At 38.3% G+C, this 23881-nt stretch overlaps 3 protein-coding genes across 6 annotated transcripts; 1 reads left to right on the forward strand and 2 right to left on the reverse strand.

Annotated features, from left to right (window-relative positions):
* Nucleotides 1-547: 547 nt before the first annotated feature.
* On the reverse strand, nucleotides 548-6336 carry cdca4 (cell division cycle associated 4). Of its 2 annotated transcripts, XM_085767189.1 has the most exons (3): nucleotides 6191-6327; nucleotides 2219-2356; nucleotides 548-1862 (listed from the first exon to the last, which is right to left on the reverse strand). In XM_085767189.1, the coding sequence occupies exon 3, from the start codon at nucleotides 1851-1853 to the stop codon at nucleotides 789-791; it is 1065 nt and encodes a 354-aa protein (XP_085623315.1). In that variant the 5' UTR covers nucleotides 1854-1862; nucleotides 2219-2356; nucleotides 6191-6327; the 3' UTR covers nucleotides 548-788. The 2 variants fall into 2 exon arrangements, with proteins under 2 accessions (XP_085623315.1, XP_085623314.1); XM_085767188.1 differs by lacking the exon at nucleotides 2219-2356 and having other exon boundaries at nucleotides 550-1862; nucleotides 6191-6336.
* A 6270-nt stretch (nucleotides 6337-12606) lies between these two features.
* LOC146963303 (activator of 90 kDa heat shock protein ATPase homolog 1-like) lies at nucleotides 12607-19968 on the forward strand. Of its 2 annotated transcripts, none has more exons than XM_085767064.1 (9): nucleotides 12607-12865; nucleotides 14337-14527; nucleotides 14625-14707; nucleotides 14812-14929; nucleotides 15984-16075; nucleotides 16189-16317; nucleotides 17339-17440; nucleotides 17923-17974; nucleotides 18822-19968. In XM_085767064.1, exons 1-9 carry the CDS (start codon nucleotides 12786-12788, stop codon nucleotides 18992-18994), a joined length of 1020 nt encoding a protein of 339 aa, XP_085623190.1. In that variant the 5' UTR covers nucleotides 12607-12785; the 3' UTR covers nucleotides 18995-19968. The 2 variants fall into 2 exon arrangements, with proteins under 2 accessions (XP_085623190.1, XP_085623191.1); XM_085767065.1 differs by having other exon boundaries at nucleotides 14337-14524; nucleotides 14622-14707.
* Nucleotides 19969-20219: 251 nt separating this feature from the next.
* Nucleotides 20220-23149, reverse strand: LOC146963304 (dr1-associated corepressor). Of its 2 annotated transcripts, XR_015034709.1 has the most exons (7): nucleotides 22944-23077; nucleotides 22280-22352; nucleotides 21681-21774; nucleotides 21264-21386; nucleotides 21073-21169; nucleotides 20344-20763; nucleotides 20220-20304 (listed from the first exon to the last, which is right to left on the reverse strand). XR_015034709.1 is itself a non-coding variant. In XM_085767066.1 (6 exons), the coding sequence occupies exons 1-6, from the start codon at nucleotides 22968-22970 to the stop codon at nucleotides 20737-20739; spliced, it is 456 nt and encodes a 151-aa protein (XP_085623192.1). In that variant the 5' UTR covers nucleotides 22971-23149; the 3' UTR covers nucleotides 20626-20736. The 2 variants fall into 2 exon arrangements, 1 of the variants encoding a protein (XP_085623192.1); XM_085767066.1 differs by lacking the exon at nucleotides 20220-20304 and having other exon boundaries at nucleotides 20626-20763; nucleotides 22929-23149.
* Nucleotides 23150-23881: the final 732 nt, after the last annotated feature.

Below are 23881 nucleotides of genomic sequence, written 5' to 3' on the forward strand. Positions count from 1 at the left end.
TATATTCCATTCATAATTGCTCAAATCTTTAGGAAAATATGCATTGATTCATAGATTTGGATTTACAATTTGTTCTGGTTTTCTGATGCATGTAGTGTGAAGAATTGTTCCTCAGTCCATGTAACAATAAATAGAGATGGACAAAATGGCAGAGAGAGATAGAGAGAGAGAAAGAGAGAGAGATAGAGAGGATAAAGAGAGAGAAAGAGAGAGCGACCAGGAGGAGCTAGTACGACAGAATGGATGACAGACGTAAACATGGAAAGTACGTAAATAAGAATGCATCATGGTATAGGTAATTATCTTTGCCTTCTCACGGATCACGTCGGGTTTTTTCGGGGGGGGATTTCAGCGACAAAAGTTGGGAAACTAACTGCTTCGCCTTTGAATTTATTGACCCCACCCCCCCATTCAATGCTCAAATTGCCAATTAGTTAATTTTCTGAATATAAAAAGACGAAGCTCCCGACTACAGCTGCCGACTACGTGGCCCGTTAAGAGTACGACGACTAACTCTACACCTCAAAACAGCCGATCCCCCCTCAAAAAAAAAAAAAGAAGAAAAATCTACTCGGCTTTGCTGTTAATTTCCCAAAATTGCCACCACCCGTGCCCCAAAAAAAATAAACTCTCCGACAATGTCCGTGCGTAACAAAACGCCACATTACAGAACATGCACGGTGTGTGAACTGTGCATAGTCTGGACACGAGTCTGTGGGATGATCAGTTCAGTTCAGGCCGGAGGAGGAGGAGGAGCAGGAGGAATGGGAATGGGAATGTTCTGGGTTTCAGGATCCCACGATGATCTCCATGATGTGGTCCAGTTCGTTCAGGTCCGACCGGCAGCTCGAGCTGGAGCTGAGGGCCGTCGGCGCGTGCGAGGAGAGGCTCTCCAGCAGGTCGTACGGCCCCATCTTGGGCGCCGTCGACGACTGCATGCCCGTCAGCACCGTGTCGAGGTCGTAGTAGGACGGGTCCACGTCGGAAAACAGCTCCTCCAGCGCCGGGTCGGGCGGCGGCGGCGCCGGGTGCTTGATCTCAAAGGTCCCAAAAACCTGCTCGCCGCCTGTCCTCGAGTCCGCCGCCGCTACGACCGCCGCCGCGCTCAGGTGGTCCCGCTCGGCCTCCTCGCTCTCCGACACGCACTCCTCGCTGTCCTCCTCGTCCTCCTCCTCCTCCTCTTCGCACTCGCCGTCCTCTTCCTCCTCCTCCTCCTCCTCCTCCTCCTCCCAGCACGGGCCCATGCCGAATGGCCCGGCAAGGTACGAGGCGGCGGCGGCGGCGACGGAGGAGGAAAGCTGCGGCGACACGGGCGACAAGGTCGACATGGTGACCTCGGTCTCGACGTCGCCGTCCATCACCACCTCCTCCTCCGAGTGGTAGCCTCCTTCCTCCAGCCCGACCACGACCGAGCTGAACGGCGGCTTGGGGCTCTGGCCGGCCGCCGCCGCGTCCGTCTGCCGGCACAGCACCTCGGTGGCCACCAGGCGGTCGGCGGGACACTGCGCCGCCGCCAGCGCCTGCGTCATGATCTGCCAGGTGCCGTCCTGGGTCATCTCCTCCTGGATCTGCCGCACCGTGTTAGCGATGAGCACCGAGCGGCACAGGTTGGGCTCCACCAGCATGTGGCAGAGCTGCAGCTTGATCAGCGACATGTCAAGCAGCGACTGCCGCTGAAGGCTGTACGACGACGACAGCGTCCGAGCCGCCGCCGCAGCCGCCACCGCCGCCGCAGATGCAGTCGCGGATGCAGATGCGGACGATGATCCCGCCTGGCCCTGGTCGCCGCCGCTGGAGACCGCCGGCTCTTCCCCGGAGTCTGAGAACTTGCGCTTGGTGCCCTTCGGGAACATGTTGTCTCTCTGTGGTGGCGGCGGCGAGGAGAGGAGACAGAAACACAAAGTCACAACACGGCCGACGGCAAAACACTGGTGAGCAGCATCAAACAAATGTATCACAACAACACTAAGACAAACACACAAAATGCCTACTGTTCTGAATCTCGCTAGCTAAGTCGTGGTGAGGAGAGTTAAGTGCCATGTAATTAATAATGTATACATGTGTGATGTAATGAGGCTATGTGAGTGCGGACATGAGGGAGCTACGTAGCGCTACAATCTGCTGCACAAACTCTACTACAGGCCTAAACTCTCTGTGAATGACAGTAAACAGTAAATTGTTTGTTGTAGTTGGTGTTTTTTTCTTAAAGTTTCTATACCTTTCCTGTTGAGAGGCACAGGCAATAGAAATGCAGCTCGGTCCCGGCTGCAACGCTTCAAGTACTTTTGTACGAGCGACAAGCAGCTTTTGTTCAGCACCATTTCTGCCCATTTTAGGCCAGTCTGAGGCAAGACTCCTGCTGGGCGGAACAACCACACTTTTAACAGACCACTGAGCCACCGAAAATAGCATGGTTACCAACTAAATGCGGACGCTGCATCAAAGTAAGCACAGACTAGAGAGACCTTTTGTCAGAAAACAAAAAAACAGCACTCAAGTTACATGATCAGTGCACTTCAATATATATACTCTTTTCCCCCACACTTCCACTTCCACTGCCACCTGTGATCAAGAAAATTAAAAAATAATAATCTAAATCAATCAATAAGGTGCTTTTAAGGAGTAAAAAAGTGATAAGAATGTGAAAAATAAGAAGCATAATTCACAATATTCACATTTACACCATGAACCGCTAATATTTACAAGGGGTGTCAGGTTTCCTGGTCTACACACACACACACTTATGTACACACACAGACACACCGTAGGCCACGCTTCAAAACTAGTAGAACAAGATTTTCACTTTCTCTTCACTGAGGAGGGGAAGGAAGAAAAAAAAGTAGAGTCAACTTCCTTATCACACACACACACCACTTTGAATACACAGATGTCTTACAGGAACAAAACAACACTGCTGCTGACATTATAGGCCGTCTGAGTCCGAGTCCACCCACCCACCACCCGAAATGAATGAGATACAAGTAGAAGAGGAGACTGAGCTCTGAACAGCAGCTTGTGGCATTTAATTTTCCATCAGACAGTAAAAAAAAAAAAAAAATAGAGCGCAGTGTCCGGCTGTGTCTCCTCAATGTAAAACCTGTGGGCAGGGCATTTTGGGTGAAAAAGATTTCCACTTGCTTCAAAATTTCTATTTGTGATACAGCTTTTTTTTTTTGTTTCATTATAATAAAAACATATCACAAAAACCAAACCAACCTTACAATGGAAATATAATATTCACACAGGGTCAAATAAACAACAGCAAAAGCAGCAGCAGCGGAGAGTTGTTGACAATTTCACACAAACTGCCCCCACTACTTCTGTGGAAACTGAAATGAAACTAAATTCACTCAGACACTGCGGTTATTGTCAAAAAATCATCATCATCATCTGCAAAAAACAACAGCAACAACAAGGCAGAAATTGTTTTTTTCCAACAACAACAACAACAACTAAAGGGGCCCTGTAATCTGTATAAATTCATATAGCATTTTTTACAATAATACATTAACTCGGGGGGATGTAAAGCAAAAAATAAAAAATAAAGTGTTTACAGCCACAAACTGTGATGACAAAACACCACACACTTCATGACATTTAATCAACATGTGATTGATCAATGCTGGATCAAAGCAGAAACTGATTATACATCTGTTCTTCAATAGAGGGAGGTACTGTGCTTCTTTTTAAACACATCAAAAACGCAGCATTAAAGGAGAAAAATGACACCTACTGTCGTGAACTAAAATCAGCTCCACATTTATTTTATTTTTTTCCAATAAAGACCATCGTTACCAACAAATACCACAAAAACAAAGACTTGATCTAAACTGGAGTCTGGCGGTCCCTGAGTCCTCGCTTTTCGCTTGCATAGAATAACATTTCCTGACAGTGGGACAGAATAAAGGAAACAAAAAAAAAGTCATTTATGAAGGTGTCTGTCTGGCTGCAGATCTAAAATACAAAGAAAGATCAATTATGGGCAAGTGTTGTCCTCTGATATATGTTGTCTGTCCCCCTGTTAAATAAGAGACACTAGAGAGCACTATCTCCCTGAAGGAAAAACAACAACGTGTGATAGATGGATAAAGAAAAAAGAAAAAATAGAGGATCAGATACAACCAGGGAGACCTACGACCTGAGAGAGAGCACACTGCACAGAGAAGAGAAAACAGTTTGGGACATGAGAACTTGTTTCACATGTATATATCTATGTAAATGTGTTTTTTGAACACTATATATTTTAGCATTTTGGGGTTGAATCTCAGGGATTTTATTTGAATTAAGTTAACGGTAAATCTTAATTTTACAGGTATACGTTTTCTCTAAAAGACCAAGTTCAGATTGGAAATGGTTTAAAGCTTAAATCACTGTAATTAAGCACCTGTAGCAGACTCATGTTACATCCTACAACAATACTATTCTTAGTTAATGCCTTTAAAGTGATATTTAAAGGGATAAAGCTAGTGATTGATTGACAAATACACCCTTTTCCAGCTAGAAATATTTTTTAAAAACCAAGAATCTGTTATTTTTCTTTGGGTTTAATCAATGGAAACTGAATATCTGTATTTTTTTGGCAGATGGTCTGGCAGAGTAAAACATCTGTGATCACCTTGGCCCCAGGGAAGCTGCAATAGTCAATGTATCACTGTTTCCTGACATTTAAATATCTTAAAAAAAACACCCAAAAGGAATCACCAGGTTAATCAATGGTGGAAATGATGTGCAAAGTCCCTTAATTTCCAATGAATTAGTCATTTCCAGCGGAAAAAATAACTGATAGACACAGTAAATGAACCTCTTTTTAGACAAAACATTAAAAACTTGAACAAATTAACACCAATAAACGGCAACTCAATGAGAATTTAACCTGTTTTACGTTTTTGTCTATTAGAAAATTACCTGTGCTTTTTTTAGGACCCAGGTTAACATAATCACAGACTCATTTTAGCGCATTTCCTGTCTGTTTTAGGTGCTTTAAATGCCATGCTTGAGCTTTAAATCATTTCCAGTACAATTAAAACCAACCCCAAGGTTCATTTTAACACTACACGGAAACAGTAAAATTTAGTCACGAGATTTAATCAGAAAATGCTGACATATATATGGTGTTCAAAAAAACTTGTCTGTAATAAATCAGGAAATAAGAAATCAAGTGCAGAGAAACAAAAATGAAACTGGTTGAACAGGACTTCACTTAGATTCCTACTAATACACATTGATTATTATTATTTATAAATATGTATATAATGTGGATATGTGTTTATGTCAGAAACAGTGTTTGGTGTTTAACATTAAGGCTAAATAAACCAAGCACTTGTCTTGTTCTATGCTAGGAGCCAGAAGCCAAACAAAATGCAGCCTCGCTTTACGTCAATGGCTCCTAGCATGGCCCATCCCCCACTGCTCACACTCAAAGCCCCAGCACTTCCACATAGCTCGCCGTACTAAATTAATAATTTAACTTCTACATTCAATAAATACATATATATATTATTATTATTATATTCATTGTTTTGGTTTTTTTAATCCCCACCAAAAACATACTGTTTCCGCTAACTTTAAAGGGGCCGTGATAGTAGAGCAGCTCGGAGCCGTGACTTGCCGCATGCTTTGTCTTTTCAGCATCAGAGGCCATTTTGTGCTAGTTGCTAACGGCTAACTAGCAGGCTAACAGCTAGATAGCCGTTAGCCTGCTAACGTAGCTGCCGTTAGCTGCCGCATCAACGGGCAACTCCGTTAGCAGGCTAGCAGCTAACTAGCCGGCTAACCGTGCTAAAGCGCTGTTCAGTGAAACGGAAAAACGATGCAACAAAACAAACCAAAACGCTTGGCATCGTTTCACTTTTATTTTTTTCACTTTGGCTATTTCCTTTTTTATTTCCACCACCGACCCCCCCACCACCACTACCACCCCTCCTTCCCTCTCTCCCTCCCTCTCTATTTCGCCATCACCAAAAAGGAAAGAATGCTAGCAGGCTAATTAGCCAACAAAAAAAAGCGCCCACCCATCCTCCTCCGCGGTCCTTCCTCCTTTTCTAAGCCGAAAAACAAGAGAGTTTTCGCCGCGGCTCGGCTGTTAACTTCCCCCCCCCCCTCCTCTCTCTCCCTCCTCCTCCTTCTTCCTCCTTCCTCCTCGTCAAATACAAAAAAGGTTAAAACGACTGATCAGTGTGGCCGTACTCACCTCGTGTTTGTGTTATTTTATTCCCGTCTCCTCGCTCATAGGATCGACGGCGGCAGGGAAAAAAGCGGAGATCAGGTTCAGATGAGATCATTCATGCCACGGCTTCAAAAAAAACTGAACTACCTCCTCTGTCCTGCTGCTGCTGCTGCTGCTGCTGCGGAGCGGACAGGAGGGGGAGGAGGGGAGCGGAGAGGACGGGAGGGAGGGGGGAGGGGAGCCGACAACAGCCGAGCCAGGCAGCCATATGCCCGGGATTCCTCTCTAATGATTTCTCCCTCCTGCTTTTATAATGCTTTTAATGTGGCAAACAAGTGAAAGCCCGTGGAGATGTATGGTATGGAGGCAGCAACAACAACAATTTATTTAGAATAAATGAATTAATAAAATAAAAAAGAAAATGTGATTTAATTAGAGATGGCGTCAGGAACAACAATTTTTATAAAAAATAAAAAGAGAAAGTGATTAAATTAGCTCACATAAGCCTTACATGAATGACATTTATATGACTGACATTAACCAAATAAGATATGAATAATGATAATGGTGATAATAATAAAGTCGTGGAGGAATTATTTATTCTTATTTTATAGAAAACGCAGGTATAAGTGGTATTAATGTGAAGTGACGTAAAATTGTAAACATTGTAGGCTACAATAGTATAATATTGTCAGTCCAATTCTTATTGAAGTTGTGTACATATTATGTACAAAAAAGCAGAATAATCTTTGAGCAGCCCCTCCTTTTTAGTAGGTTATGATTGGGGGATTGCACTTACATAATATTGTTTTTTAACGTTCGTTTATGGTGTTGTTTTTAATGTTTCTGTATGAGCCTGTATCTATCTATCTATCTATCTATCTATCTATCTATCTATCTATCTATCTATCTATCTATCTATCTATCTATCTATCATAGCCTATGTACCTTCAAACATGAGAATTTTTTTAATAAACATTAAGTTTAGCTTATTATGCACTGTCAAAGATCAATATTTCAAAATTTGTATGTAAAGTACACGGTTTCCCATAAAGTTGAAATAATGACACATTCCTCTTTTTATTATTTCTCTTATAAAGCTTAATTGTGGTTGAATTTCCACAGTGATATGTTTGGAAAAGATTGATCAATAAAGTTTTGAGAAGGTATACACTTTATCTATCATGAATAAATCACGTTGTCACAATCATTTCATGAGAAGAGGTTAAAAAAAAGTGTATTTTTCCAACCTTATGGACAACCGTGTAGTAATACAGATAGTACAAGTACAAATATATTAGAATCCAAATATACTTTCAGTACCAAATGTGAGAGTACTCATACAGAATGACCTGTTTCAGAATAATATGTGTTCAGTCTGTTATATTTTGTTGGATTTATGTATAATTCAACATTGCAGCAGCTGAATAACAAAAACCCACTGACTGTAACACCAAAATCAATATACATCCACGCCATTAAAGACATTACAAACCCTATTGTGTGTGGTTATTGTGCTGTACTATTGGTAGTGCTGCTATTACAGCATTTTAATAGATATTTTATTATGATTTTAATATATTTTGTCTGCTGCAGACGCTTTTGTTGTTGCTGTGATTGAGATGAGATGGGATTGATTTTAATACATTTAGCCTAGATAGTTTAAACAAGCATATCCCTGTTAGTTTCTCATTGAAAAGCCGTCACACTTACTGTAGTTACGCTGTTTACAAGAAAAATCTCATTTATTTGACCCTGTATGTAGCATTAATGAGTCAACAGTGAATAATATTGGGGCAGGTGCACTTTACTTGGGTATTTTTTATGTTACGCTACTTTAGACTTTTGATATATTTTACTTTTTCCAGATTTCTGTGATTTGAACAGATCAACTGAGGAGAAGTTTCCTCTAAACTTCTCAGATAGCAACAACAACTTTCTGAGGCACAGGGATTAAAATTTCCCCCAAAATTTCATGAAAAACTTAAAGATTATAGAAACTTTTAGCATGAAAAAGAGCAGAGAGGACATTTGTGTTGCTTCGGACTAAAGGATCTGTACAGCCTTATCAGTATCTTAGATTAAGATCTGCATAAACTACACATTATTGATATAATCTATCCATATGTGGCGACACACAGGTTAAAAGTACACATGGTTTTCACCGTCAGAATATGGGTCAGAGCTTCCAGATGACGTCTGAGGTTTAGCTGAGTTCACATCATGTTCAGGTCTCAGTCGTTGTCGTCAGCAGGTGTGAGTGTGGTTCACAAAAAAAAAAGTTTCTTCTCATTCATGAAACCACAGCCACATAAACATCAGGAAATCCCCAGTGTAACATGGTCATATGTTCGACTCACATACACTGAGAAAATCAACTTTACAATCCTCTGATAACAATTTGTTTATGAAAAGAGCAAAAGCAAAAAAGCTTACTCAAGGCACTCCGACCGAGCCAAGGAATTTCTTTAAAAAGCCTTTATTTTAATTAGGGCATATCTCTTATTAAAATATGAGATGCCGACCGGTTTCGACCAGGCGGTCTTCTTCAGGGCATGTAGAAGTGATAATCAGAGTCAGGTGCACTGATTGCTTTTGTAAGTCGCAACAATTTGTTTATGTTTTTTTCTTCTTACCTTTCTTATCATACAAATTTTGGGTAATGATTTTTATTGATAACAAGATTTTAAAGTGTCAATAACAGATACAGTAGATGTATTGAGATCTATGAGTTGTGGGACCGCCTACACACCATGTTAATGTCAATTTATGTTATTTACTATGATGTTTTTAATGCCTGATGTTAATTGGATGTTGATTATAAACCAAAATACACAGTTTATGTCTTAATGACACGTCACCCTTTTAATCTGGCTATAATTATCAGTGTTGCTGATACTTATAATCGCTGCCATGGAGTTTTTTTGTGATTAGTTTAACATACTCTACCTTCCTATCGATGATATGTTTCAAAAACTTGTTCGTGAAATACATTTTTGCATTGTCAGCCTCAGAGTTTGCACTGAACAACACAGTCGAGTCTCTCCCTTCATTTCCCTGCTCACTGTCTATGTAAATTCTTAGGGTTACGTATTTGTTCATCGTAGGTTATATGTAAATGTGTTGGTCATGTCACTATAACAGTGTAACCTGCTGTGTTTTTAATTGATTTATCTGACAACGTTTATATCCTTATCACTGCAGTAGCACTATCTGGATCCGATACAAATGCATTCTTTTAATATTTCCATTTTACAACCTCTTGTACTGCAAGTTTTGGTTTCTGCATTTCTTATTGGGTTTTTCAGCTCTGGGATGATTTGCTTTTAATCCCACTAACCTTGTTTCAACATCTTCAAAGTCTACATGAGCTGGTCACAATAGAAATGCACAATTCTTAAACTAATCTCACTATTTTGACAAAGATTACATGTTAATATGTTTCTATATGGTCAGTTACCCTCGTTGCAACCTCAATATTCAACTTTCTTTCTAAATCCAGTTGTAAATATGCTCAGTTTGCAGTTTCTTAGACACACTTCTATAAAACTACTGAACGTCCTGCAATAAATCCTCCATTCATTAAGTTATAATGCTCAGTTTAAATTGTTAAGAAAGTTTTTGTTATTGATACAGAATTGTTCTCCTTTAGGTGGACAAGAAAAATGCTTGAAACACTTGTTGGTGCACATACTGTCCATACCACTGCTGCGTGTTAGTGTTCACTTACTTCTTCAAAACTGAATTAGTCTGTAAAAGCATTGACTTGCATAACAAAGGGCTTTTATAGGTATTTATTTGTGTGTCCCGGTTCAGGTCATATCATCCTCACTCCTTTTCATTCCTCAGCTGGTATGACAGAGAATCATAAAGTGGAATTCATTATTTATTATATTTACTTGACATCAGGAAATAGTACAATATGCAGGAGTATAGTATGAATATTGGGAAATTCTTGTCTATTATTTTACTTGATTGATTGATTGATTGATTGATTGATTGATTGATTGATTGATTGATTGATTGATTGATTGATTGATTGATTGATTGATTGATTGATTGATTGATTGATTTGTTTAAGTGCATGCACATTACTGTGCCCAGCCCACATGGGGTAAGAAGACACTAGATAAGATGGGTCGGGTCCGGGCTAATTTTAGGCAAATTTAGGCAATTCTGAGCAACAAACAGGAGAATAGGAAGACAAGACAGTTGACCTTATAATGTTCAATTTGCACCAGTGGAAGATTGAACCCACAACCTCTGGAACCAAAGACCGTTGTCTATCGCACTGAGCTAATTGACAAGTGGCATTGCAACAGTGGCTTCACAAATTGAGTAAGCCATTCACTATCGTGCAGGCAGATTTGACACCACAGTAAAAAGAAAAATCAGTTTTTGAGGTAAAATAATGATATGTATTTGTCAAACATCTACTGTGACTCTAAGATGTTAGGAGCCTTCGCACATGGTCCAGTCCAAGCTATTTGGATTTTTAAATTTAGAGGCTTACTGTGATGCCACCATCAGTACAACTGTCTTGTATTTCATGTTGAGGACATCTGACATTTTGATCTGTCATCATCATCATCACCCTTGCTGGGTCTCAAACTCACAATCTCTGACACCAAGAACCAGCTCCTAACTCGCTGAGCTAATTAGCTGTTAGTGAGACCTGCTGTGTAGCTTCATTTATCCACTCAGGGAGTCAGTGCCCGGGCAGCTGTTGTGATGAAATGGTCAAAATGTCAGAAATTCAGTCATCTAAACAAAAATCTGAAAATACATAAATTGCATCTTGACAGCATGGAAATGTTGGTGATTTGTTTTTAATGATACGTGTTTTGCTTCATAAGAGAAAATATGATGTTTAAAAATTCCAGTCTCACATTGACTGCAGTTGTTCCCATGAGAGCAGAATTCAAAATGTTCTCAAAAATTCAGTTTTTGAGTTAAAATTCTGATATTTGCCAAACTTCATCAACCATGACTCCAAAATATTGTCATTTTTTTTCAGGAAGATTGAAAATGTATTTAGCAAGAATTTGATGGTATATGTTTACAGTACTGTTTACAGTCAAACGTTTTCATGCACTGTAGGCTCAATTTTTGCTTAATCAAAAATCCGAGAAACAAGTTTTGTGGAGGACAGTCTGGAGATGCTCTCTAGCAAGTTTGGTGACAATTGAGCAAAAATTGTGGGAGGAGATACATTTTAAAAGTTTAGACTTCATAATTTGTAATGAGTTTAAGTGGACAAAAGTTTCAGCAGTATTGAGGCGACATTTTGGTGAAGTTTCAAAACTTTAGCATCTACCGTTGGTTTGGTAGGAATTTTTAAAGTTTTTTAATTTAAACGCTTATTGTGCCCCCCCTAGGAGGGGGAGGCACATGTCCTTGGAGTTGAGTTAATCTGGCATGGGCTTGGATGTTTTTGTAAAGTTTGGTGAGTTTTCGCCCATGGGAAGTATGACTTCCTTGGAAGAAGAAAGAAAGAAGAAGAAGAAGAAGAAGAAGAATTCCTAGGAATACAATAGTGTCAATACATATTCAAAGATGGCTAACAAGTCTATTGTGTGTGCAACAAAAAATTCTGCTTTTACAGGCAGTTTTTCAAAATAACCAAAACAATAAGGATATATATCCACGCTAAAAAACAACAACAAACAATTTGATTACGTAATGTCGAAACTCTGACTCTGAAACACTTCTTAAATCCTTTGTTGTATCTTAGAAATGTAATTATTATTTTTTTTAATCTACAGTATATATCGATAGATAGATAGATAGATAGATAGATAGATAGATAGATAGATAGATAGATAGATAGATAGATAGATAGATAGATAGATAGATAGATAGATAGATAGATAGATAGATTTGGAATAGAATTGGACTTGCAATATTATACTATTGTACAATATTTACAATTTTACGTCACTTAGTACGACTTATACAGTAGTTGACTACAGTAGTTACATGTTTTCTTTACTGTAATATAAGAATAAATAATTCCTCCACCACTTTATCAAACTATTATTATTTTTTTTAATATAAATTGTGTGTGTGTGTATCTATCTATATCTACATATCTATCTATATATAGATGGACTGATATGTGCCACACACATTTATATATTTATATAATGTGTCTATACACTCATACACAGATAGATAGATAGATAGATAGATAGATAGATAGATAGATAGATAGATAGATAGATAGATAGATAGATAGATAGATAGATAGATAGATAGATAGATAGATAGATAGATAGGTTACATTTGGCCTCCCCTCTTGACGCGGAACTACTTTTCTGAATAGGAAGAAAAGGAAGGAAGGAGGGACATTTTTCTTTGTAACCCTCCTCCTTACACTTAGGTTCCGTTTCCAGCACTTTCCGTCGGCCGGACGACATTCCGAGGAGCACCGCTCCGCCGAGCAGCGGCCAGAAGAGGCTTCTAGAAACAACGTGCACCAACCACCGGCGGCGGCGGCGGGGGGACCGACTCAGACAGTCAGCCAGTCAGTCACCGGCAAACACACACACACGCCAAGAAAACCCCTCCATCCCAGAACTTTTTTTTTTAATTAATTAACATTTAGCTGGCTAAATAAATGGCGAAGTGGGGAGAAGGGGACCCTCGTTGGATTGTGGAGGAGAGAGCCGACGCGACTAATGTCAACAACTGGCACTGGTGAGGAGCTGCTAATGCTAATGCTAATGCTAACGCTGCTGTGCTGCTGCTGTGGTGGAAGGACGTTAGTTAGCTCGCTAATGCTAATGTGCTAACATCACAGACAAACACACGCGGCTCATATTACTTTACCATAATGCGGCTGTAATTTTTGGATTTTGTCCACAGACACGAGTCCGTGTGACTTGTTGAGTATTTTTTCAACTAATAGTGTCACATTTGAGGTAATTAATCCGAGCTAACCACCAGTTAGCTTCACTCGCTGCTGCTGCTGCTGCTGTAGCTTCAAATGAATGCGTGCTGTTGGCAATTTAGCAGGGATTTCACAACATCCTGTGCCACTTAATCAGCTAAAACACGTGTATTTCACTGTATTTATATGTAAAATAGTATGTCCAATGTTATTGTGGTTAGTAGTAGTAGCAGGAGTAGGGTTTCGGGGGCTAATTGTGTTACACCTGTTTAGAAAACACGTGAGGGAGCCCCACTTACAACGTGACTATAGATTTTATCGTTTAGTTTAGTTTTGCAGCAGTTCCCTTGAGTTGAAGAATCAGATTTAGGTCTTTTGGCAGCTGTTTCTGTCTCTTTGTGCTTTAAACGTGGACACACATTCAGGTTGCTGCACTGTCTCCATACTGAGCTGTAGACACTTTACTTGAATTGCTCTAACAGTGCGGTTGGTGCACAACAATAACAATGCAAATCAAGTCTGTAAAAGCATTGATTTCAGTTTAATTAAAGCTTTTTAATGGATTGGTTTCACTTGCATATGTGTTGTAGGGTAGTGCCAAATATAAAATGTTTCTAGATGGGATTGGAGGTCTCTACTACAATTAGATCAACCATAAATAGACAACTTGCTCATCCATCCATTCATATCCTGCTCTATATCCAGGTCCAGATCGGACACAGACACAGACAACAGTGATGAAAGATGAATAAATTAGTCTAAATCACCAGTTGTGCTTATTGGCCATATCATCTCCACTGTTTTTCATTTATAATTTTCATTCTTTTGCTTTTATGACTGTGAAACAAGAAGTAAATTATAGTTTACATGCTAATAAAAAGTTATGTTGAAAGTCTTGGGGAAAAAACCTGCTGTCAAGAAATTGATTCGTTCACCTGAAAGATTCAGTGATAACTCAAAAAAAAAAAGTGTAGGTCACCAAGGAGCTAATATAAATAAATGAATACATTTTGCTTTGTAGGATTTAACCTGTTCTTTATAAATGAATGTTATCTAGGATCCATCTGTTGTCAGATTAGATTGTGATCATCATTGTTTAGTTAATGAAACCAACCACCAGATCTAAATATGATCAGTGTAACTGATAAATAACACACGATACTCACTGAAATGATTGTTTCCATAGCACAATGAAAATCTATAAAAACCAAAGTCACAGCTGATTTTCTTTCTGGTAAAGTCTCAACAAGTTGTGTATTTTTATTTTTTACTCCTCAGGACTGAACGAGATGCAACAAACTGGTCGTCGGACAAATTAAAAGCGCTGCTCATGGGGTTGAGCGTGGAGAACGAGGAAGGCTCGTGTGAAGTGACTGAAGTGAGCAAGTTGGAAGGAGAAGCGTCGATTAACAACCGCAAAGGAAAACTTATTTTCTTCTATGAATGGAACGTGAAAGCTGCTTGGACTGGTGAGCGGGAGAAGTTTGGTTTAGATTGTATTTAATAAATATAATTGATGATTCTGCTAACAGTGACCGTGACTCCCTTTGTGTTTGTTTTTACCAGGAACATCTAAATCAGGAGTCAAATATAAAGGAACACTTGAAGTCCCGAACCTGTCTGATGAAAACGACATGGAGGATCTCGATGTGAGTTTGTGCGCTCGACTCCACACATAAACACACACGTGCAGAGGTGGTAACAGAAGCAGAAGCGTTGAGCTGAGGTCTGTCCTGTGATTGTTTTTCTGCAGATCTCTGTATCGTTGAACAAAGACGAACCCGAAACGCCGCTGACCAGCCTGATGAGGACAAAAGGAGCCGAGAAAGTGCGCGAAGCCCTGGGGAGCTACGTGGGCTTCTTGAAAACAGGTGAGTGAAACCGGAGGAGATTTTAAAGTTCAATCAGACAAAGAGAGACGAGTTCAAAACAAACAGCTACATTCAGAGATGAGTTGTGTTAACCTGTAATAAATACGATCATAAAAATGACCAGTTCACGTCTTTAACAGCGTCTCTCTTAAGTTATAATCAATAGTTGTTTTTTGTAGTTTGTAGTGATAAAACTGAACAATATTTTTCTTTTTATTGGCAACACACACAATACTGAATCATTACATGTCTGTTTTTATCATATGTACAAGAAAAACAAGAGCTTAGGTGAAGATATAAAACCTACAGGTTCAAATCAGTTTCCATTAGACTCATCAACATTGTTTCTGTCTTTTACTCCACCTGTTCAATCTGCAATTACATCAGTTGAGTCACTACAGGAAAAAAGCATAAAGAAAAACTAGAGAAAATAAAAAAGAACTAGTTAAAAACTTGTTAAATTCTTAAAGTGGTTTAAAATAACATCAACCGTAAGAAAAACTAAAATCTTTTAATATAGATTTCTTTTATATTCTTCTTCCCTATTAGTTACTTTTGCAGGCGTCAGTTTCTGGCACCAAAGTGTCCAGTAGATTTTATGTGTTACTAAGACAATTGAACACATTTCCAGAAGCAAAAAACCATAATAGATGTAAAATGTAAATATGGAACATGAACACTTTTATTTTTAATTCAAAGAACTGTAATTTTGAAGATGTTAAAATGATCTTTTGAACAGACGATGGCATAGTCTGTATTTTATGTATCGACGTATGAGACACTTTACATTACTCAGTGTATCATCCACCTATAGAGAGTATCATACGTTTGATATCTGATATAATGTATTTGCACATGGCTTCTAAGTCATGCAACAGTGTTTTCTGTAGTTAAACCATTGCTTTTATTTTTTTTATTTCAGATTCTCAACAACTTCCTGTTTAGATTTTTGTAACTGACCTGTTTGTCTTTGTCTTTAAAGCAGCACTGTTGAACTCTGTGAAGCTCAGTAATAATGAAGTTAGTGAATGTTTTTCCTGTTCTTTGCCCTCAGAGTTCACACAGGGAATGATCCTGCCCACGGCCAACGGTGTGGCCAAGCAGCAGTCGACCTCTCAGTCCAAAGCCAAGCAGGACAAAACTCAGGTTTGTGCCGACACACGACAGAAAAAAGCTCCAGTCACACAATCACTGACTTTTTTTTATTTCATAGCAGCAGATCTTTTCCTCACCAGACGTTTGTTGTTGTTGTTGGACAGATTTCCTCCTCAGGCAGCATCACCGCTCCGGCCAACACCGGCGTCAAGATCCCCACCTGTAAATTCAGCATGAGGGAAAAGTTCCAAACCTCACCGGCCGATCTCTACCGGGTGTTCCTCAACCAGGAGGTCAGCTCACCGCTTCACTAGTGTTGTTTTTGGCGGCCTGTTTTAATTTTAGTCTTGTCTTTGTGCCAAACTGTCATTTTAGTTTTAGTCACATTCATACTCTTTTTTTTTTGCCCAGTCAAGTTTCAGTGGATTAAAACTCTTTTAGTCTTGTTTTAGTCAGAATAATCCTTTTAGTCAATGATTTTAATCTTTTTCTAGTGATGTAATTATATTAAACCTAGTCAATATTGTATAATTAAATAACCTAGTCTAGTAATTATGGACGAAACCACATTTTCCTTTTAGTCAAACCCATTTCACAATTCAAACATAGTTATATTATTGTTACCTAACCTTATAGACTCAAAAATACATCCATTCCAGACATGGAAAATGCTGCTTAACATATTTATTTTCAGTTCTCACGCACTATTATTTAGCAGATATTTTGGAGAAACCCACTTTACTCTATCTCTCGCTTCAAGAATCAATGAAACAAAACAAATATAACTCAAAGAATCAAATATATACAAGTGTATATATACATTTATACTGTATACTCTGTGTGTGTGTATGCGTGCTGATGAAGTGTTCTCTCTCTCTCTTATACACAGATTGGGTGTCATTAGGCAGTTGCTTGTTATATACAGTATATAATGAAAAATATCTATACACATAGTTCATATTAAATTGCTGCCTAGGAAACAGAAATACTGCAAAATAATAATAATAACGCCACTAAACATTATAACGTTATTTCATTTTGTCTCGTTTCGGTCAACGAAAAGTAAGAGACATTTTAGCAGTTTTTATTTCTAAACCACATTTAGTCTCGTTTTTATTCGTCAGCAATATTGCATTATATATTTCATTATAGTTATCGTCACATGACCACCATTTACGTTGCGTCTCGTCTGGTTTTTTTCATGTGATAAAGGTTCATTGACGACGATAAAGCAACACTACTCTTCATCTGGCTGCGGTTCTGCTTCATGTTCAAATGACGTTTATCTTTAACGTGTTATTGTTCTATGTGCAGATGGTTCAGGCGTTCACACACGCTCCGGCCTCCGTGGACGGAGAGAGAGGAGGAAAGTTTCGTCTGCTGGAGGGAAATGTTTTCGGTGAATTCACAGAGCTGGTGAGACGACGTTTCTCCTCTTTAAACCTGAGAATCATGTTAAATATTTAAACACTGTAGCATCAAAGATGATTATTCATATTAGTTGTTTTTATTCTGAATTAAGTTATGAAATATGTTAAATTTAGTTGTGTTTTGAACCCGTCCAAACAAATTTCCCTGCAGCTATTTTCATTTTAGTTTTACTTATTTTTATTTGCACATTATATAACCTGCATAAACAATGAAAATAATGAAATTAAACATTGTGCAGGAGAGGTGGAAGCCAAAAAAGGCTTATGAAAATACCTCCCCTATGTAAAAACAACAACAGCAGTGGTCTTCAAAGTAAGAAGATATTGAAAACGGAGCAGATTGTTTAAGTTTATTCTTCTGCCTGCTCCGTTTCATTCAGGATTTAGTTTGTTTTGTTTGATAAATGAATGAAATAAACTTGTATATAAACTAAAAATCTCTTCTTTTTTTTCTTTTTTAACCACCAGATTCCTGATGAGAAAATAGTGATGAAGTGGAGGTTTAACAACTGGCCCTGTGGTAGGTTCATCTCCTGGTTTTATATATGTAGTTTTCAAACATGTGTGAGATTGTTTATGCTCAGAATGTGAAGAGCTGAAATGACAAATTAATATTTTAGATTATTTGCTCAATATATTTGCACGTTATTTGCTTTAAAGGGATAGTTCAACATTTTGGCAAATTGGCCCATTGCCATAATCCCTATAGTCATAGCAGTAGGTTTGTTACCTTTAATTGTCGGTGCAAGCTATTTTTAGAACGGCGGAGCAGAGCCGCGAGCTGCTCAGAGCTACGCTACGGAGGCTCATGGGATTTCTTGGTTTCCCTCATCAAACTCATCAAATACACAATCCAACAACTCCAAAACGCTCTGGTGGACAAGTTGTGACCTGCACATTCACCACGCTATGAGATAATAACAGAACGTTACCAGACAGAGTTGTTTTAGAGGGAAATGCAGAGACTGCTTGTTGAAAAACTGTCCCTGAAGGCAACGTGCCATCAGCGGTTTTGCATGAATTTACCTCTAAAACAACTCTGTCTGGTAACGTTCTGTTATTATCTCATAGCGTGGTGAATGTGCAGGTCACAACTTGTCCACCAGAGCGTTTTGGAGTTGTTGGATTGTGTATTTGATGATAAAATACACATCTTTAATGGTCCTTTTTTAATTATTTAAATATATTTGTTTTATATATTAATTATTTGATAAGACAGTGTGTTATTGTTGTGCACTTGATGATTCATGAGTCGAGAATCAAACCATTTTAAATAAGCAGTTTGGTTGTTTTTTTTTTGTTTTAAAAACTGAAATGAAACTGTCTTTTTTTTTGTTCTAATAAAGTTTTTCTTGAACTCCACACAGAGCACTACGCGACCATCTCCATGAACTTCTTGGACCGGAGCAGCGAGACGGAGCTGAAGGTCGAGTGTCGAGGCGTCCCCGACAACGAGGAGGAGCGGACGAAAGAGGGCTGGAAGAGATACTACTTCGAAGCTATTAAACAGACATTTGGCTACGGAGCGCGACTCTACTGAAGACGGTGTGTCGCTGTAGTAACTGTTTCTCTTTTTCGGATTTTTTTTTTTTTTTCATTTTTTTCTCGATTTTTAAACTTCCTGTCCTTCGATATCTTTCTCTCTCTGATACGAGACGTCCCGTTGTGTATAAAAACTCATAGCAGCGAGTTAAAAGAAAGAGATGAATTAAGGTGAGGCCGACCTGTCACCTGTCTGTGTGTAAAACGTGTAAATGTTTTCATTTCTCTACATATTTAAATCTCGTTTCTTCGCCCCGTCAGTATTCGAGTCAAGTTTTTCCACAGGAGCGTCGACGACGGACCGTGCCTCTGGGACTCTGGATGAAAAAACACGCGAGTTTAATGAACCACTAATGCAAAATTGGCCTTTTTACTTCTATAAATATTGTAATTATTTGCAAGAGTTAAAAATAAATGTTGCTTTTTCTTTTTATTTGAAAAAAAAAAAGAAATTCAGTTGCTTGCTTTTTTTTCTTTTTTTTTGGAAAATGAATGTTTATTTTTTACTTATTTTACTCTTTTAAGTGTAACTGTAGTGACGCTTTCAGCCTAGATGCATGTTTCCATTTCAGACGAAAAGGAGAAAAGAAAAGAAAAAAAAAATCACCACTGGACTTGAACGTCTCAGCAGATACTGTACGTTCAGATGCTTTCAATGACACGTTGATCTCACGCACATTAAGAAGCCGTCGTCTGTCGGGGGGGGGTCAGATCAGAGCAGCTCGGACCTTCAGGCAAACGTCTGTCAGTGTTTCAATTATTATAAAACCAGTTTGAGTCTCTTATGCAGGTAGCTATAGCGTAGCAACTTAAAGAGAGATGGTTTTTTTTGCTATATTTGGCTTCAAACTGTAAATTTCGAGTAAAAAAAAAAAGAAAAAGCTTTTAGAACAAAATGCATCTATTTATTCCTCATTTCATCCCCTCACGATGTAAAAAGATTAGTTTCTTGGAATAAACCAGTCCCCATACGTTCTGCTCTCGATTTGTTTTTATTTATATTATGTGAGCACAACTTTTAACTTCCTTCATTAAACCTGTCAAGCAGAAGTCTGGAATTGAACTTATTTATTTATTCACATGTTATTATTTATTTTCACATTTCATATGCAGGTATGTGTTTTTTTTTTTTTTTTTTAACCTGTGTTTTAAAACATTAATTTACAAGTGCTTTAAAAATGAAACCACAGACGAATCTATTCAGCTGAGGAAGCACTTTCTTTTTTCACAGATGGCTGCAGGTCACATTTTCACATCTTCCCTGTCCAGAAAACTAAATTTAATTTAATAAAGTTGAAAAAAAAAAAACTGAATTGTACCTATATTACAAGCCTGTAGTCACATCACAAACAAAAAAAAGAAAATAACAGACTTAGTCGTTACATTACTAGATCAAAACAAAACCTGTTAAATGTGCTTTATAAATAAAAAAGTTGAACAAAAATTTCCTGATCAACCAAAAACATTTAAACTTTATAATTAAACTTCTTTTTTCAGTGCAAACTTACAGCATCCTTCATGTTACTTAACGTCCTAAAACACGAAGATAAAGAGGATAAGAACAAAAAGCTACGTCTCTTCTTTCTTTTTTTTCCCAAGAAAAACAAAAAAATATGAATTTTAAACAACACATAACTTAAATATTTTCCTATTCTGTAATAGTGAATCAATTTTTTTCTGAAATAAGGTAATAAAATAAACAAACTTTCAACAAAAAGGACTTCACATCAGTTGATTCAGTCACAAACAGATGTAAAGCTCCGACTCCTGAAACAGAAAGAAAACAGAACAAAAAATAATAAAATTGGGAAACGAGTAATAAAAATGATCCTGTGAGTTTAATAAACTTCTAATAACTGAGGTTATTAACTGTAATATTAAACTTTCAATCCACATTAACTTGTGTAATTAAATTAACATTTCAGCCTCATGAGGTCACTGTTGTAACTCAACACCCTCCAACAACAAGAACATATTTTATTTCTAACCTAATTAAAGGAGGTAAAATAATAATATTAAAGTTCTTGTTTTATCTGTGTAAAGAGATATAAACTTAATTTGAGTGTTTTCACGTACGCTGGAGTCGGAGTCGTTGTCCAGTGAGTTGCAACTCCTTCGCGGCGCCGTCTCCACGTCAGTCGACTTTTTAACAGAGAGTTCATGACACCTCGACCTGGAAAACACAACGATGAGTTCAATTGTTCAGATAATCATTTATCATTTTTTAACCTAAAGGGAGAAAATAACCCGAGTGTTTCAGTCCCTACCTGTATAACGGCCACATACTGATACTCATGCCTCTGTTGTCCTTCTGGGCTGCCGTAGACGTCGCTCGCTCCACCAGGTCCTTCAGGAAGTGGAAGAGCCTCTCTGACTCTATGCACTGCTTCCTAAACAATAACAGAATCAATGCATTTCCACTTCTCACATCAATGTAAAACAATTTCAGGAAAAAAAACATGACTTTATATATATTTTTTACTTACTTTACTAAGTAAATGGACATTATGTGCATGCAAACTTCATTTAACCTAATAATTTCATACCAAATAATCACTATACTATGAAGAGAAGTGTGAAATGACTTTTGTGTACCATTATTTTGGCATACAGACAGTGAATGCATCATGTCTGGTTCATACAGTGTGGTGCCTGTGTGAAGGTGGAGCAGCAGAGCTACTTACATGTGAGCCACAGACACGACGGCGCTGCGTTTGGACTGAGTTATCAGACAGGTTTTGGTCAACAGAGACTTCAGGAACATCTCCAACGCCCGCGCTGATCTCTGTGGTTCAGGACTCATCATTCTGGTACATTTCATTAAATTATTTACATGTTGCATGGTTGTGAATTAATGCAAGATGTAGAAGTTAACAGTGTATTAAGCTGATATGGACTACAAGCATAAGTTCTATTGAAAAATATGCTTCCAAAAGGTATATTCAACCTTAACTCTAATGCACACTTTCATTGTAATGTTTTTAATTGTTGCTGCCAACAGCACATCTGAGTTTAATTCTCTAAAAACAACATAAATATGTGACATCTACCTCTAGAAATTTTCAAAAAAAATTCAAAATTCAAAAGTCCAACTTCCATCTTGGTTTTTGAACTGGTCTGTCTCCCAGATGTTGCATACCAGAAATTAAGAGGGGCCAGACCATGGATGTACATAGGTCGGTATTAATGACTACAACTCCCAGAATGCCTTGTCAGCGCTGCACTACTACAGTCCTGCACTTAAGCTGCAGGTTTTGTTTTTTTTTGTTTTAAAAATGGATACAGATGATCACAGGAACCGCCATCGCGATCCTCCCCACCTCTGTGTCCTTCTGCATGATCTTTTTGACACGATTCTGGGAACGAAAACAACAGATTTCACTCCAACACACCAGAGGCATTTCCAAATTAAGATGCTGCATTCAGGTGCTCCTCGTAAACTCGTACCTCGTTGAGCTAAAGCACAGTTTTTAACAGTGTAGGAAACTAAAATAAAACTAAAATCTTGTAAGGCCGAGTGGTCATACTCGGAACTCGGAAAAAACAGTTCTTAACTTTACTTTCTCTTTCTACTTGTGAAATCGTAGCTTTGTAAGCAAACTTCCAACACCCGAAAAAAAATGTATATGTCACATATGTAGTTTTGTTCTGTAACGCACAACAAACATGGTTCTTTCTTCTTTCGTTATTCTGATTTAACTTCATTGAATGTCTCTGAACAACGTCAAACTTTAACAATGTTGACAAAAACATAGATATAACGCGATGTTTACCCTCACTGTCATCGATATCCAGACTTTCCGAGCGTCCCTGAACGCATTCCTACGCTCCACGCTTTACGTGAGTGGAGTTAGCTGTTAGCTGTTAGCATGTAGCCCGCGATGTGGCTTGTTATCGGCTTTATTTCACAGAAAAATAACATTTTTACTCACCGGGGGGAACCGTACATTATATCTCCTCTTCTGTCCGGGCATTTTACTCGCTTTAATCCGCGCCGCTTTATCACATTTTTCATGTTTTTACCGCAAAACGCCGCGGAGTCCATTTGTTTACCTTGAGCAGGAGGAAGACACCTGAAAAAGTGACGTAGGGGGGGAAAAAACGCACCTGACTGAGGTCAACGCGCGTGACCCCGGCGAGCACGTAAAATGACCTTGCACTGTGATAATTAACAACAATGCAAATAAAATAATATTTAAGGCACATTAAAGTACTTTTTTTTTACAGTCTTTTATTTGTCTGACAACCTCAAATAGTGAAACAGTGGAAACAAATGTGATCTATTATACAAATAAAATGACTTATAACAGTGTACACACACAAAAATAAGGACAAGAAACTGTCCAAGACCCAATGTTTTATGTGCCCACATAAAAAAAAGGTCAACATTATAATCCCAGGCTGAACTTTATTTCAGTTGATCTTTTATTCCCATATTATTTCTATTAGGACTTGCCAGTGCACATAAAAATGTATGCCTACTTTATTCAAATAAATCTGTAAGTCTGTGTGAGTTATTCAGATCGTTAAGTTGGAATTTAGTTATCACACAAAATGAGACCTAACATGCTGATGTGTTGAGAAATAAACAAGCCAAACGAAAATTAATATAAAACGGTAGACTACGAACTTTAAAATGACTTTGCATTGGGTTACCAATAGTTTTTTTTTAAATAGAATAAACTTAAGTTGCACCAGTTTTAATTAATCTTACTCATCCAAGTCCAAAGTCAACCATTTATTTACCTGAGCAGTAAACAAACAGGTAACAACAGGTTTATAACACATTATAAAGCAGTCATAGACAGAGATATTTGTTAATGTGCAGTGTTTATTAATAATCATAACATCTCATTTGAATTATTAGTGTTAATAAACCATTTAT

The sequence above is a fragment of the Trachurus japonicus genome, chromosome 22, assembly GCF_045865225.1.
Source record: "Trachurus japonicus isolate A0001 chromosome 22, Traja_1.0".
Taxonomy (NCBI): Eukaryota; Metazoa; Chordata; class Actinopteri; order Carangiformes; family Carangidae; genus Trachurus; species Trachurus japonicus.